General features: G+C 55.1%; 1 protein-coding gene across 2 annotated transcripts in view; it reads right to left on the reverse strand.

Moving 5' to 3' along the window:
* Positions 1–187: 187 nt before the first annotated feature.
* The window catches only part of LAD1 (ladinin 1), an 18,614-nt gene continuing 6,013 nt past the window's right edge, over positions 188–12,788 (reverse strand). Inside the window, exons 2-10 of one of the 2 annotated variants that reach the window (XM_017499423.2) lie at positions 7,933–8,076; positions 5,485–6,325; positions 4,848–4,952; positions 3,927–3,970; positions 2,430–2,502; positions 2,192–2,329; positions 1,771–1,857; positions 1,218–1,292; positions 188–860 (exon numbers count right to left, since the gene is read on the reverse strand). In XM_017499423.2, the coding sequence (XP_017354912.1) occupies positions 855–860; positions 1,218–1,292; positions 1,771–1,857; positions 2,192–2,329; positions 2,430–2,502; positions 3,927–3,970; positions 4,848–4,952; positions 5,485–6,325; positions 7,933–8,076 (1,513 nt within the window). In that variant the 3' untranslated portion in view covers positions 188–854. The remainder of the gene's footprint in view (positions 861–1,217; positions 1,293–1,770; positions 1,858–2,191; positions 2,330–2,429; positions 2,503–3,926; positions 3,971–4,847; positions 4,953–5,484; positions 6,326–7,932; positions 8,077–12,788) is intronic. The other variant, XM_037728167.1, reaches the window with a different exon arrangement.

Genomic DNA, 12,788 nt, shown 5'->3' on the forward strand with positions numbered 1-12,788 from the left:
ATGTGGCAGTTCCCCAGTCGCCAAGCTAGGATTGCGGAGAGGCAAGCCACCACCTTAATGTGAGAAGAGTGGGGACTAGGAAAATGATGATCCTCCACCCCAGCCAAAATAATCCTCACACACTTCAGATGATCTCCGCTAGAAAGCAAGGCCTCTAGAGAGGAAATCGCTTTTAAGGTTTCATCAGTCAATTGCACCTGAGAGTGAATGAGTTTATCAGATTCTTCCTGAGAATAGGTTTTTCAGAGAAAGGGTAAGTGGTTGCACACAAAAAGGCACTTAGCTCCTGGCCAGGGCAGCAGGCCAGGGAAGGGAGGGGAGAACAAAGCAGGGAGATGGGGCATGTGGCAGATGCACGGGCAGCTCCTTCCCAATCTGACCAGAGTGGGCCTCGGTGGCTGGGCACAGGTCCCAGGGACCAAGATGGGTGGGCCCAGGGCTCAGTGATGGAGACATCACAGACACTCAGAGGCACTTGCTGGGAGCCAACGAGACAGGTGACTCTGGAGTTCTTGAGGACACCCTGCCCCGACACTGGATGGGAGCAGGAAGGAGCAGATGCCTCTGGCCAGGACACAGGCCCCATAGTGCTGCTGTGCGCCTGTGCTGGGTCCCAGCATCTGCTGCGCCTGCAGTGAGGCGAGAAGATTCCAGCCCCAAGAGGCTGGGCCGGGAAGGAGCTGGCTGAGTCTTGCAAATATTCCCGACCCCAGAGGCTCTGCCCAAACAGATCCAGAGGGGAAAAGGGAACAGGGGCAACGAGAGGAGGCAGGGGTGCTGCTGAGAGAGGCAGGGCCAGGCACGAGGGAGACCCCTCGAGATGAAGACGTGCAGGTCTGTCTTTGCAGAGCTTGTCACACCTGTGGGGCAAAGGGCTGTGAGCACAAGGCAGGGGGGTGCTCAGGACAGAAGGGGAAGGGGGCCACTGGACAGGAAGGCATCCCTTTGCCCAAGCCCCACACCCACAATGGGTCAGAGCCCTGCAATCTGCCGGCTGGAGGGGCAGCAGCTCTGCAGAGGTACGGGCAGCGCAGCCAGCTGAGGGCTCGACCTAGTTCTCACGGTTGGCTCAGACCAGCCTGCATGCATAGGGATGGGGCATTCTGGGTGGACTGTGCGACCACAGGCCAATTAGCATGTGCACAGGGGGGTGATGGGGTCTCCCACGGTGCACTGTGGCCCTCCCCTGGAGAGCCAGGCCCCTCCCCACCATTCACCTCAGCGTCCAGCAAGGAGTCAGGTTTCTTTCCCCACTGAGTCCTCTTGGTAGTAGCCGACTCTTTCTGTGCCTCCTGATTGAGGGCATCAGAGTGGAGACCAGGTACTAAGGCCAGGCTCCGAGGGGCCCAGCATCCCCCAGGCCCCACATCTCCCAGGTCCAGCATCCCCCAGGCCCCACATCTCCCAGGCCCAGCATCCCCCAGGCCCCACATCTCCCAGGCCCAGCAACCCCCAGGCCCCACATCTCCCAGGCCCAGCATCCCCCAGGCCCCACATATCCCAGGCCCAGCATCCCGCAGGCCCCACATCTCCCAGGCCCAGCATCCCCCAGGCCCAGCCGCCATCCCAGGATATCCTTTCTCTTCCCAAAAGAGAAAAGGAACCCAGACCCACCCCTGCTCTCTGCTGAAGTCTGACCCACACGCCCATCCATCCCCCACTGTTTCCACTGCTGAAATGACTCAGTCTCTCTCGGCTGTCCCTCCTCTGTCCCCGATCATCCCACCACAAAGAATCCACAGTAAGAGACATCAGGAAGGGTGACGGCACCTGGGGGTCCTGATCTCCGGACTCCTGGGTCCTGCTGATCCACAGGTTGAGCCTTGATGTCACAACCCCTGAGAGCCTCAAATTCTCCTAAAAAGAGAACCTTCCATCTCAGGGTTTGGGGCCCTTGGCAGCAGCGAGGCACGTTCAGAGGCCCTGGAACGGGATAGGACTCTCCCTCACTCCCGTATGCATCCAGTGCATGCCACATATACCCGGGGCACCCCTCCCCTTCCCCCAGGAAGCTGTGTGCCCTGCTAAGGAGTTAGGCTCAGGAACGTGAATGGGAACTCAAGTGAAGGTTCTGCCAACATTAACTGACATACAAAAACAGAGTTTTCTAGCACTGCCACGGCCAAGACTCAGGTTTTAGAGACCTCAAGGCTAATCAGCCTAAGGACCCTATGGGATCTGAGCCCCTCACCTTCCGGCTGGAGGCTGGTTCCACTCGACTCTGACCCGCCAGTTCCTTCTCAAAGAGGTGGCGCTTGCTGGCTACACCCGCAGGGGCCACGAAGAACTCAGTGCGAGAGGAGCCCGGAGACTTGACGGATTCCGATCTCTGGGGACCAAGAACACCAACAGCTGACCCCTGCGGGGGGGCAAGAGCCACGCCCACTACTCCTCCTGCCCCGCTGCCCCTCGCAGAAGCCCCCACCCACCCGTATGGCCGTGTGATATCTCTCCAGCTTCTCTCCCAACTTCACTGTGCTGGCTGGGAGCTTCACGCTGGCGCTGCAGGATGAAAGAACAGGGGAGCCGAGTGAGACACCCAGGGAGACCAGGCCTGCCCCCGGGCCTGCGGAGCAGCCCCATCACACGTCCTCACTGTGGCAGAGAACGTGGCCCTCCATCACACAGCAGGCTGTGTTGACTTGACCAAGGTGAGAAATTTACAGACTCCAGGGATTTCCCTCCACTCCCAAGAAACTTCCCATTTCCTAGGACATCCCCAGGATGTCCCTCCTTCCTTTCTCCTCCACACCTTATCATTTCCCCCGCAAAACAACTCCTGAAACAGGCCCTTCCTTTCCACCTTCCCCATCACAGCAATCGCCACCTACCTGCTCTCCCGGCCAGCCACCATGAGCTCTCCACCAGGCTGCTCCTACCTCGGATCCTGTCCTTCCAGCTCAGACCCCGCAGGCCTTGGTACAGCACACTAGGCTCTAGTGATCTGGGCCCTCCTCTTCCCCCCAGCCCCACAGTATGCCAGTATGCCAGCCAGCTGGACACCACGCTCTTCACTCTGCCTTCTCACAAGCTGTTCCCTCTATTTAAAATGCTATCCCTCCAGTTTTATACTAGTTCAGGGAACATCAATGCTACTAGTTCCCTCAACATCATTCCTACTAGTTCAGGGAACATCAATTGCTCCATGACACCTTCCCCAGTTCTCACAGGCTGAGCAGGTGCAGCTACTCCTGAGCTCCTAGCCCTGGATTCACATTCCTGTGCCTCTGTCCCTCTCCACTTGGCCAGGGTGTAATGGTCTCACGTTTGAGAGAGCCGCTGTAGGTTCGCTGGGTGAGTATGAGTCACTTGAGGGCAGCAGCTGCGTCATTCCTCTTTGTACCCCTCCTCCTCTGTCCCCACCCCAGTCCCCAGGCCTAGCCTGAATGTTCGTGGGGCAGATGAATACAGCATGAGTGGATGACATTCCTAACACATAAGCACATCTGCTTCTCAGATCCTATTTCAGTTTTGCTATTTTTCAAAGCACAGTCCTCAGGCTACTCACATCAACATCACCAAGCCCAGGAATCCTTGTTAAACCTGCAGACCCGCAGCCCCCCACCAGGCCTGCTGAAGCAGGGGCTTCCCCTCCCTTACACTGTCCGTGGTCTCCCTCCCAGAAAGCCCCCTTTCCCTCTCCCAACCTCAAGGCTAAACCCTCCTCTCCCTTTGTAGCCCCACCCAAGCCCTGCCTCCTCCGAGCAGCTCTCCCTAATCCTTCCCCTCCTTGTTCCAGCTCATCCAGCCAGAGTCCCTCCTATTAATCCCATTCCCCGCCCAGATACGGAGCCCTGGGCAAGGACCACGCCTTCCCCTCATGTGCCCTACGGCACAGCCTGGCACAAGGAGGGTGGGTACAGGTACTCAGAAAACAGCCTGAACATGGCCAGAGAGGAAAAAACCAGAGCCTCCAGGCCTCCCACCTGCGAGTTAGAGTTGTTTCTGAGTCGTCTTTCCGGGGGTTCATCTGAAATAAGAAGGAAAGGTGTTGGTGTGTGGGAGTCCTGGGGAAATCGGTGGCCCCCTCGACTGAGGAGGCCGGCTCTCAGGACATGTCCTCTTCCTCCTCCCCCCGCTCCTCCTCCTCCTCAGATCTCCCACCCCTTCTACCAGGGGTCAACCCCCACCAAAGAAATATGTGGATAAACCTTCCTTAAAGAACAGCATTTGTATCTGAAGACACAGGTTCCCACCCACTAATCTGGGTCAGAAGCCTTTCCCCAGGCTTCCTTTTCAGGGCACCTGTAAGCACCTGTTTCCTATCTGCCTCCCACTGCCTGTGAGATCTGTGGGGGCACCAGTCACTATCAGGCCTCCAGCCTCCCCTCCAGGGCCTGGCACACACTAGAAGCATGATATCCAATGAATGAGTGAATGACCCAGTGAACAGAAGAACTAAGAACAAACACTGGGACAAAGCAAGCTGAGACTTCCCCAATCCACAGAGTTTGTACTATTGGGACAGTCAGAGCAGGGAGAGCCTTGCTGCTCTCCGTTCCTCCCCTCCCCTCCTGGGCAGGCCTCCTAGGTGAGGTCGGGAACAGATGAAGGCAGGTGTGGACCTCCCTGCAGCCCAGGACCAGCTCTGCCTGTCCAGCCTTTCTGCAGCCCTGGCTTTGCCCACTAGGTGGGGCTGCTCATGCTTATTGGCACCCACCTCCCAGGTCACTAACCTCCTCTGATGAATACAGCCTGGTCTGCTCCGGGCCACCCACGGAAATCCAAAGCTCCTCTCTATCCAGAGGACCTTCCTACCTAACCTAAGGCTCTTGTGTTGTAATGGATGCGGGCTTCCTCTGCTTGCCCTCCAGCGGCTCACAGACCGAGGTGCCCAGGGCTCTCACCCGAAAGGAGATGGTCCTGGAGCTGGAGCGTTTGAGGGAGCTGCTGTAGGTTCGCTGGGTGGGTGAGGACATGTCTGCCTCTTCCTCCTTGCTGGGGATTTTCACCTGGAAGGAGCAGGGGGAGTGTCACACAAGAGGTCTAGGGCCCACTAGGCCCCGGCAGCCATAGACCCCATGGCTCACCCCAGGAGCTGCAGAAAGAAGCAGAGAGTGAGACAGCCCTGTGCCTTCTTCTCTCCTGCCTCCTTCATCTGCTGTGGCAGTGGCTTGCTGACACACTCCCTTGGGGCCAGGGCACCAGGCAGAGATTTCTAGGGGAGCTTCTAAAAGGATCTGAGGCTTCCCACGAGTCTGCTGGGATCCTGTAGCCCAGGCCCTGGACGAGGATGTGGTAGGAAGCACCAGGGGCTCCCTGCCCCACAGCTGGTGACCCTTTAAGCTCCAGCAGCCTGCCCGTCTTAGTGTCCTTGCTCTGACCATGGCTGGAAGCAGGCAGGGAGAGAAGAGACAGCCAAGGCCAGCCTGCAGGTGGGAGGATACAGGCAGCCAGGGAACCAGGAACCACCTGGGTGGGACCGGCCAGCTGGGCCAGTCAGGTGGCAGGGTGGAAGGGTGGGAGGGATGGAACACTGCCAACCTGGAGTGTGATGGGTGGGAGGCGGGAGGCCACCGTCGGAGGGTCCGAAGCCCCCTGCTCTGCCAAGGAGGGCAGGTTCTTCCTAGGGAGGGTCCTTCCTCTCTGCTCCTTGGTGGTGGCTGGGCTTCTGCCAGAGCCTGGAGGTTCCTGCGCCAGGGGCTGCTCTGAGGCTGTGGCCCTCTTTGGGGCCAGCTTGGCGTCTGTGGTTGGGCTCTTCTCTGAGGCCAGTGTCTTCTCGAAGATAGATGCTTTCTCAGACACTTGCCGTCTTCCTGAGCCCAGTGCCATCCCTGGGGCCAGTGACTTCTCGGAGACACTGTTTTTTTCTAGATCAGACTTCTCTGAGCTGTTTCTTTTCTCTGACACTGCTGTCTTCTCCGATAGGGATGTCTTCTCTGAGGCCAGGCCCTTCTCGGAGATAGAGGTTTTCTCAGAGACCAGGCTCTTTTTGGGTGCTATCTTTTCTGGTGTGGAGGATTCCTTCAAGACTGGGGACTTCTCTGGAACCCCTTTCTTCCTCCCTCCTGGCTCCCTGCCCATCAAGCTCTCCTCCTCCAGGGCCCAGGGGCCCCGCTGTTCACGACTCAGTCTCCGGCGAGGTGGGGTCTCCGGTTCCTTCCTGGGGACCAGGGGTTGCTGTGTGGCCTGCCCAGGGCTGAAGCTGTCCCTCCCCTTGTCTGCCTCCAGCCTTTCCAGGATGGGGGCCTGTGCAGCCTCCACTGCCTGCCGCCTCTGCCTCCGCTCCTGCCGCGTTCTGAGGATGGTCTGGATGTCCTCGTCCTCATCTTTGGAGGCTGGGGGCAGTGGCTCGGGCACCTCTGCTTCTTCCACACTCGGCAGTCTGAGTCAGAAGATGAGAGACAGAATCAGAGGATAGAGGTGGAAAGGATCCTGGGTCTCCCTAACCCAGAGGAGATGCTGCTAGGGCCACCGAGGAGGAGGTGAGGAAGTCAGGTCTTGGCTGTCCCAGCTCACCACCACCTGTATCCACTCGATATACTGCACTTCCAAGGTATCAGCTGAACAAAGCACTCTATGCTTTTAAAAGCTTATACATTCCTATGAAGCCCAGCTGCTCCATGTTCAGACATAGTCAACAGACTGAATAATGACTTTAATGTGTGCAGAGTCTGCGTGGGGCATGGGGTCAAAAGGAATAAGCGCAGTCACTGCCCTTAGATCTTAGATCAAGACTAGGGATGTGCAGGGGTGTGGCCAAGGCCATGCAACTAATTGGTGGGGGAACTGGGAGCAGACATTCTGGACATTCTCCAGACTGGACATTGTCCAGACTCTGGACATTCTCCAGAGTCTGCTGCGGGGCAAGGCTAGGGGAAGGGAGGAGAGGACAGGGTCAGCACAGCCTTGCTCTCCCTTCTCAGGGGACCCGAAGAAACTAAAGTAACATAAGAGGATTGTCCAAAACCCACAGCATCTGGCCTCCAGCACAAGGAGATTCTTTTCCTTCCTCACCACCCTGCTCTCCATGTGATTTCAGGCGAGTTAACTTACTCTCTGAGCCTCAGTTTTCAAATCTGCTAATTGGGCTTGTTAGAAAGCAAAATGAGACTCATGAGAGTGCCCAGCACAGTCCTGGCATGTCAGTGACATTCAGTAAACCTAGGCTCTTCCCTGCCTCATAATCCCAAAATCTAGATGGCAAAACTAGCCCCAGAGTTCTCCTCAGGAGTAAATTATAGGCCCGGCACAGTGGCACACGCCTGAAATCTCAGCACTTCCAGAGGCCGAGGCAGGTTGGATCACCTGAGGTCAGGAGTTCGAGACCAGCCTGGCCAACACAGTGAAACCCCATCTCTGCTAAAAATACAAAAATTAGCTGGGTGTGGTGGCAGGTACCAGTAATCCCAGCTATTTGGGAGGCTGAGGCAGGAGCATTGCTTGAACCTGGGAGGCGGAGGTTGCAGTAAGCTGACTGCATTCCAGCCTGGGTGACAGAGCAAGACTCCATCTCAGAAAAAAAAAAAAAAAAGTGAACTATAGAGGGTCAGGGCTAGAGGCAGGCAGCCTGGATAAAGGAAAGAGGCGGGAGCTTAACAGATCTGGAAGGAAACTCTGGCCCTGCCACTCTTGAGGTACATGATCTCAGCAAGTCACCTGAGCACTCTTCAACCCTGCTTCTCCACCTGTGAAATGGGTTAACAATACCTCTCTCTCAGGGATATTGTGAGCATTACGTAAGCTATGGCCATAAAACGTCCAGCACAGCACTGGCTCATGGAAGCTCTCAACAAACGGTAGCCAGCTTGTCATGAAGACGGTGGAGACTGGCAGGACTGAGTCTGGGGTGGCGGGGAACTTGGAGTTCGTCTTCACACCCTTCAGCCTCGTGTCCTGGGCCACCGAGCCCTGGGAAGACTGAACATGCTGCACTTAGTCTGAGGCAGCCGGTCCATCCCCATCGCTCAGGATAGAAACCTGAGCACCTACCTCTCAGAAGCAGAGGCCCGCCGGTCTCCGTTTTGGCTGAGCCTGGGAGCCTCATCCTGCGTCGTGGAGCTCAGGTTGCGGTGCCGCCGCCTGCGCTCGCGCTCCTGCTCCTCCTCATCCTCCAGAGTCCGCTGCCGGGCAAGGCTAGGGGAGGGGAGGAGAGAGTCAGCACTGCCGGGAAACCCTGGGCCCTTCCGAGGCAGGCTCCTGTGGGGCTGGAAGAAGAGACCAAATGCCCTCCAGGCCTGCACTGGCTACAGGCAGGTTGGAAGCGCTTGAACCATGGCTGGTGTGAACCGAGGCGTGCCGTGTGAAACACACGCTGGATCTTGAAGACCAGTGAAAGCTCTCATTAAGAGCTCTGTACATTGGCCAGGCATGGAGGCGCATGCCTGTAATCCTAGCATTTTAGGAGGCCAAGACAGACAGATTGCCTGAGCTCAGGAGTTCAAGACCAACCTGAGCAACACGGCAAAACCCCATCTCTACTAAAAACACAAAAAATAAAAAATTACTGGGGTGTGGTGGCGTGCACCTGTAGTCCCAGCTACGGGGTAGGTCAAGGCATGGGAATCACTTGAACCCAGGAGGCAGAGGTTGCAGTGAGCCGAGATTGTGTCACTGCACTCTAGCCTGGGTGACACAGTGAGACTCTTTCAAAAAGAAAAAAAGAAAGAAAAAAATGTGTACATTGATTATATGTTGAAATGGTAATATTATTGATATATTGGGGTAAATGAGCTAGAGTATTAAAATTACTTTTGTTACTTTCCTGGTTTTTTATTTCTTTTCTTTTTCTTTTTTTTAGACGGAGTTTTGCCCTGTCGCCCAGGCTGGAGTGCAGTGGCGCAATCTCGGCTCACTGCAACCTCGCCTCCCGGGTTCAAGCAATTCTCCTGCCTCACTCCCCCGAGTAGCTGGGATTACAGAGGTGCACCACCACACTTGGCTAATTTTTGTGTTTTTATTAGCAACGGGGTTTCGCCATGTTGGCCAGGCTGGTCAGGAACTCCTGACCTCAAGTCATCCACCTGCCTCCCTTCCAAAATGCTGGGATTACAGACATGAGCTGCTGCGCCCGGCCTTTTTTTTTTTTTTTTTNAATAAACAGAAAAATATGAATTCCAGAATTTTATGGCTAAGACTTTAGAGATCATTTAACCTAATCTCATCCAGGTTTTGTTTGTTTGTTTGTTTTTTTTTTGAAACAGGATCTCCCTCTGTTGCCCAGACTGGAGTGCAGTGGCACAAAAACAGCTCACTACAGCTGCAACCTCCCGGGCTCAAGTGATCCTCTCACCTCAGCCTCTCAAGTAGCTGGGACTACAGGCGTGCATCACTACACCTGGTTAATTTTTAAATTTTTTGTAGAAATGAGGTCTCACAATGTTGCTCAGGCTGGTCCTAGACTCCTGGGCTCAAGCGATCTTCCCACCTCACTCAGCCTTCCGAAGTGCTGGGATTACAGGCACAAGCCACTGCGCTGGGCTGCTTTTTACTTTTGTAATGTGACTACTCGAAAACTTAACATTTTAGGCTGGGTGTGGTGGCTCACCCCTGTCATCCCAGTACTTTGAAAGGCTGAGGAGGTGGATCACCTGAGATCAGGACACAGTGAAGCCCTATCTCTACTAAAAACACAGACAGCAATTACTGTGGTGGCACATGCCTGTAATCCCAGCTACTAGGGAGGCTGAGGCAGGAGAATCGCTTGAACCTGGGAGTCGGAAGTTGTAGTGAGCTAAGTGCCATTGCACTCCATCCTGGGCAACAAGACTGAAACTCCGTCTCAAAAAAAAACTTAACATTTTAAATGTAGTTCAAATTATACATCTATTAAATTCCCAGTAAAGCTGCAGGGTTTTGGATTAGACCCGGGTTTCTCCCGCTCAGCACCGTTGACACTTTGGCCAGACAGTTCTGTGTCTGGGGTTGTCCTGGATCACAGGATGTCTGGCGCATCCCCAGCCTCTACCTGCTGGGTGCCAGTAGTACATTCCCCAGCTGGGACACCCAAAATGTTTCCCGACATTGCCAAATGTCCCCTGGGGGCCAAAGTCACCCCAGATAGGAACCACTGGGATGGACTGTATGGTGGACCCCAGGATGGGAATGGGGGGCCTCCTTCCCTGGGGGTGACCAGGAATGTGGAAGGGCAGGTCGGGTCCTGCCTGAAGGAAACAGATGTACTTGCCGAGTGCCTTTCTCTTTTTGGCCCTGGGATTCTTAGGTAATAACCCTCAGTACAATCATGGAGATATTTCCTCAGTTACTCAATTCCCCATGGATTTTCTTAGCTTTTGGGAAGGGAAGACTCACACCTGGAAAAAGCTCTAATGTCACCTTCCCTTCACTTCCCAGGGATTTGTGGAGCCTCCCTCACCTTTCAGATGGAAAAATCTTCATGGAAAGAGTTGAGCCACGGAGCTCCACAGATCTGGATGGAAATCCAGACAACTTTCACTTGTCTGGGGAGCAAGGGGACCCCATATCCTACTTTTGGTTCTTGCCCCAGTCGCTCTTCATTCATGGGGCCAACCAGGCATTCTACAGCCAGCCAGCCAACCCCACCAGTCTATCCATCTACCGCTTGCTCACACACCCATGTACTCAGCCAACCATCTGTTTCCACCATCTTTATCCACCTGCCCTGCCATCCACCCACCACCTCACACCAGCCCATCTTCCATCCACCCCGCCCCTTCCAATCCAACCAAAGAGCAAATGAAAGTTGAGTGACTGTGACAGGCCAGCACCATGCTAGGAACTGTGTGGGGGTCACAGAACATGGCAGGGTCTCTGCCCTGGAGATACTGACAATCTAGTGAAAAAGAGAAGTAGTGTGTCCACCAATAACTCCCCCACCAAAGTGCAGAAGCTGTTCTGCAGAGTGAGAGAACAAATGCTATAGGCCGGGATGATCAGAAAAGGTTCACGGAAGAGAGGAAGCTGGGCTGCATCTCGGGGAACACACGGGCTTTCAACGGGGCGGCTGGCAGTCCAGGCAGAGGGAAGGTATTGAGCAACTGAGGTTCAGGTTTTGCTGGGAGTGGGAGGCTGAGCTTCACTGGGAGACAGGAGAGGGTGTGCACAGGGCAGTACCAGGCTGTGAAAGTCAGCCGGGGAAGCCCTTCCTAGCACCTCCTTGTGGCTCCCCCTGCATTGTCTGCGAATCAGGTTAGAAGGTTCTAGAAAAGGCCTCTGTCTTTCCTCCCAGAGTTACAGCAGTGACTGCAAGGCCTCCCCTTGCCACTGCCAGATGCCAAACTCTCTGGTCTTTGTTCCCCAGCCTCTCCTGCTGCCCAGCCCTAGTTCCCACTGAGCCTCTCTCCTCCTGGAGGACCTAAACAATTCCTCAGGGAGTCTTTGGTAAGGCAGGGTCAGGTGGTCTGTTTTCAAGTCTTTTTGCCCTCAGGTAAGTCACTTCCATATCTCTTTGTCAGTTTTCCCTCGTAAAATGAGAAGGATGAACCACATGACCACTCTGAGTTTTTTCTAGGTCCCGCATCCCCTGGATGGAGCCAGTATTCACTAAAGAATTACTTTTGAGCACCTACTGTGTGCCAGGCATGATTCCATGGGCTGGAAACAGCGGGAAATGAGACCAATAGGGCCTTTCCCTTCACGGAGCACACATCCAGCATGGGGGGAGTCAGACTGTGAGCAAGGAAAGCAGCCCATGAACAAAATGGCACCAGCAAAGTGTCACTAGACAAGGGCACAAAGCGAGTGACATGAGAGAAGGTGGCCGGGTGGGGAAGCCCCCTTGGAGAGACGTGGTTCATGAGGAGGAGGCAGCAGGGCGAGATCTGGCAGCCAGTGTTCCAGAAGGAGGATCCAGCCAGAGCAGAGACCACATGTGAGGAGCTGGCTATTCAGGGGAAGATGGGAAGCCGGGGCTGCAGTGGCCCACGGAAAAGCTGGACAGGGAGGTGAGGCCAGCGCAGAGGGCCTTGGAGACCATGGAGAGGACTTAGGTTTGGCTCCAGGTGTGCTGCAGAGTGGTACACAGAGAAGCGACATGATAGGATCGCTCTGTTTTTAATCTCCCTGGTTGCTGTATGAAAAAAAATTGACAGGGCCAGGGGAGAGGAGAAACAGGGGACCCGTCAGAAGGCACCTGCAGTTATGCAGGCAAGAACTAGAACTATGGTGGCTTGAACTGGGGTGGTGACAGAAAACACGGGGAAAAGGTGATAGATTCAGGAAAAGGTCTGAAGATAATAGCCACAAGGGTTTGCTGTTGGATGCTGGGTGGGAGGAGGGAGAGGAAAAGAGAAGAATCAAGAACTGCTAGATTTTGGGCCTGAGCTATTCCTGGAGCTGCCATTAGTAAGATGGGGAAGACCAGGGGAGGAAGGAGTGTGGTGGGCTGTTGGGTGGTAGCAGGGAGGGACAAGAGGGAGATGAAGAGCTGTGCTTCTGGCTTATTCGGAAGGAGAAGAAACCAGTGAAAAGCAAAGATCAAGATGCTGCAGCCAGGAAGCTGGAAGGAAACTAGAGGAAGGTGTTGGCATGAGCAGGGGAGTGAGGGCCCAGTCAGATGCTGCTGCAAGGGAGACGAGACCAGGACGGAATCGTTGAGCACAGAGGCGCCAGGTGCCACAGGAAAAGCAATGCCAGGGTGTGCCAGAGCCTGAGCAGGCTGGCAAGGGTAAATGGAAACCAGTAAATGGAATTAGTGAGCAGCAACAACTCTTTTGAGAAGCAAATAGAATGGGACAGTAGTGACCGGGTGCAGCGGCTGACACCTGTAATCTCAGCACTCTGGGAGGCCGAGGCAGGTGGATCACATGAGGTCAGGAGTTTGAGACCAGCCTGGCCAACATGGGGAAACCCAGTCTCTACTAAAAATA

This window comes from Cebus imitator, unplaced genomic scaffold (assembly GCF_001604975.1).
Source record: "Cebus imitator isolate Cc_AM_T3 unplaced genomic scaffold, Cebus_imitator-1.0 Scaffold257, whole genome shotgun sequence".
In the NCBI taxonomy this organism is placed as follows: domain Eukaryota; kingdom Metazoa; phylum Chordata; class Mammalia; order Primates; family Cebidae; genus Cebus; species Cebus imitator.